Consider the following 1812-nt stretch of genomic DNA (forward strand, 5'->3'; position numbering starts at 1 on the left):
AATCGAATAGATCGACTTGGCCCAAAGGCCCTTTAGTATATGAAACTTCAGAAGAGGCAAAGGAAGTTCAAGTTAATATTGCTAGATCGATAGAAAAAGAAGATTTTCTTAACCGTTTCTCAAGTTTGCCCAGAGCTTATCATGTAATTGCTTACATCTTTAGATTTTACAATCTAGCTAGTAAGAGCAGACGAAAGTCCTTTAATTATGGCTCTCTTAGAATTTCAGCTCAGGAACTTTTTTTCGTACGTCAGCGGTTATTTTTCTTGTCGCAGCAATTTCACTTTGCGACCGAATTCAACAGTTTGTCAACAAAGAAGAAAATTGATCCTCGTAGTCCTTTATTAACTCTTACTCCGTTTTTAGATAGAAATAACCTTATTCGCGCTAACGGTCGTCTTGGCTCAACCAAGTGTTTATCCTACAATGAACGTCATCCTATTATACTTGCATATAATAGCAGGATAGCACGTTTATATGTAGAATTTGTGCATTTACTAGTTTATCATGGAGGTCCTCGCTTAGTTCTCAACATTGTTCGTCAAGAATGCTGGATACTAAAGGTAAAAAACTTAATAAAAACCGTCATTCACAATTGCAAAGTTTGCACATTATACCGGAAAAAGTTACAAACTCAAATTATGGCAGACTTGCCTATTGAAAGAACTACCTTTAGTCGCCCTTTCACTAATACCGGCGTTGACTTTGCTGGCCCTTTCGAAATTAAAAGTTTTACAGGCAGATACTCTCGTATTTCAAAAGGTTATGTGTGTCTCTTTGTCTGTTTTTCTACGAAGGCTATTCATCTGGAAGCAGTAAGTGATCTGTCTACTCCTGCGTTTTTAGCCGCTTTAGCTCGTTTTATAGCACGTCGTGGTTGCCCAAGTCGTATTTTCTCCGATAATGGTAGAAATTTTGTAGGTGCTGCACGAGAACTAGAGTCTAATTTTGGAAAACTTGTAAAAGAACTGCGAGATACAGCTGTTGAAAAATATGGTCATCAACATTTAGAATGGAGTTTCATCCCTGCTGCAGCCCCACATATGGGTGGATTGTGGGAAGCTGGCGTGAAGAGTCTGAAAATACACTTCAAGAAAACTGTAGGCCAATCAAAATTCACCTTTGAGGAGTTTGCTACACTTTTAGCAAGAATAGAAGCGTGTCTCAACTCTCGTCCATTAGGTCCTATATCAGAAAACATTGATGATTTGTCTGCCCTAACACCTGGCCATTTTTTAATAGGTTCTGCTTTACTTACTCCGGCTGATCCAGAAGAAACAGAATTGGCTCATAATATACTCAATAGGTGGCGAAAAGTAAAAGCTCTGCAACAGGAACTCTGTCACCGTTGGAAGGAGGAGTACATAAAAGAACTGCAAAAACGCAATAAATGGAAACATCCTCAAACCAACCTGAAAGAAAATGACCTTGTGGCCTTAAAAAATGAACCATGTAGTCCCACAGAATGGCGGTTAGGTCGTATTGTAAAAGTTTTTCCTGGTCCTGACGGTAAAGTTCGGGTGGCTGATCTCAGAACGCAAAATGGCATAATTACTCGACCAATACACAAATTAGTTCTGCTCCCTAATTGCTCTGATTAAATTTCCATAAACATCTTCTTTAAAATAATCTTGCCCAATTAAAATTTCAGGTTAATATGGACTTCAATACTGAATTTGGATGCCCTCTTTGCAATAGATACCATGCTATTCGCGTCTGTTCCAAATTCATGGTGATGCCCGTGGAACTCAAACTTAGAGTGGTGGCTCAGCACTTATTGTGCTACAATTGTCTAGCCCAATCACACAGTCG

General features: G+C 39.0%; 1 protein-coding gene across 1 annotated transcript; it reads left to right on the top strand.

The window, feature by feature from the left end:
* Positions 1 to 641: 641 nt before the first annotated feature.
* Positions 642 to 1601, top strand: LOC124420651. Its single transcript, XM_046954176.1, has one exon. The coding sequence runs from the start codon at positions 642 to 644 to the stop codon at positions 1599 to 1601; it is 960 nt and encodes a 319-aa protein (XP_046810132.1).
* The last annotated feature ends 211 nt before the right edge of the window (positions 1602 to 1812 follow it).

The sequence above is a fragment of the Lucilia cuprina genome, chromosome 6 (assembly GCF_022045245.1).
Source record: "Lucilia cuprina isolate Lc7/37 chromosome 6, ASM2204524v1, whole genome shotgun sequence".
Classification (NCBI taxonomy): domain Eukaryota; kingdom Metazoa; phylum Arthropoda; class Insecta; order Diptera; family Calliphoridae; genus Lucilia; species Lucilia cuprina.

Coding starts and splice junctions, on each gene's coding strand:
- LOC124420651 (XM_046954176.1), top strand. CDS start 642: ATGGCAGACTTGCCTATTGAAAGAACTACCTTTAGTCGCCCTTTCACT.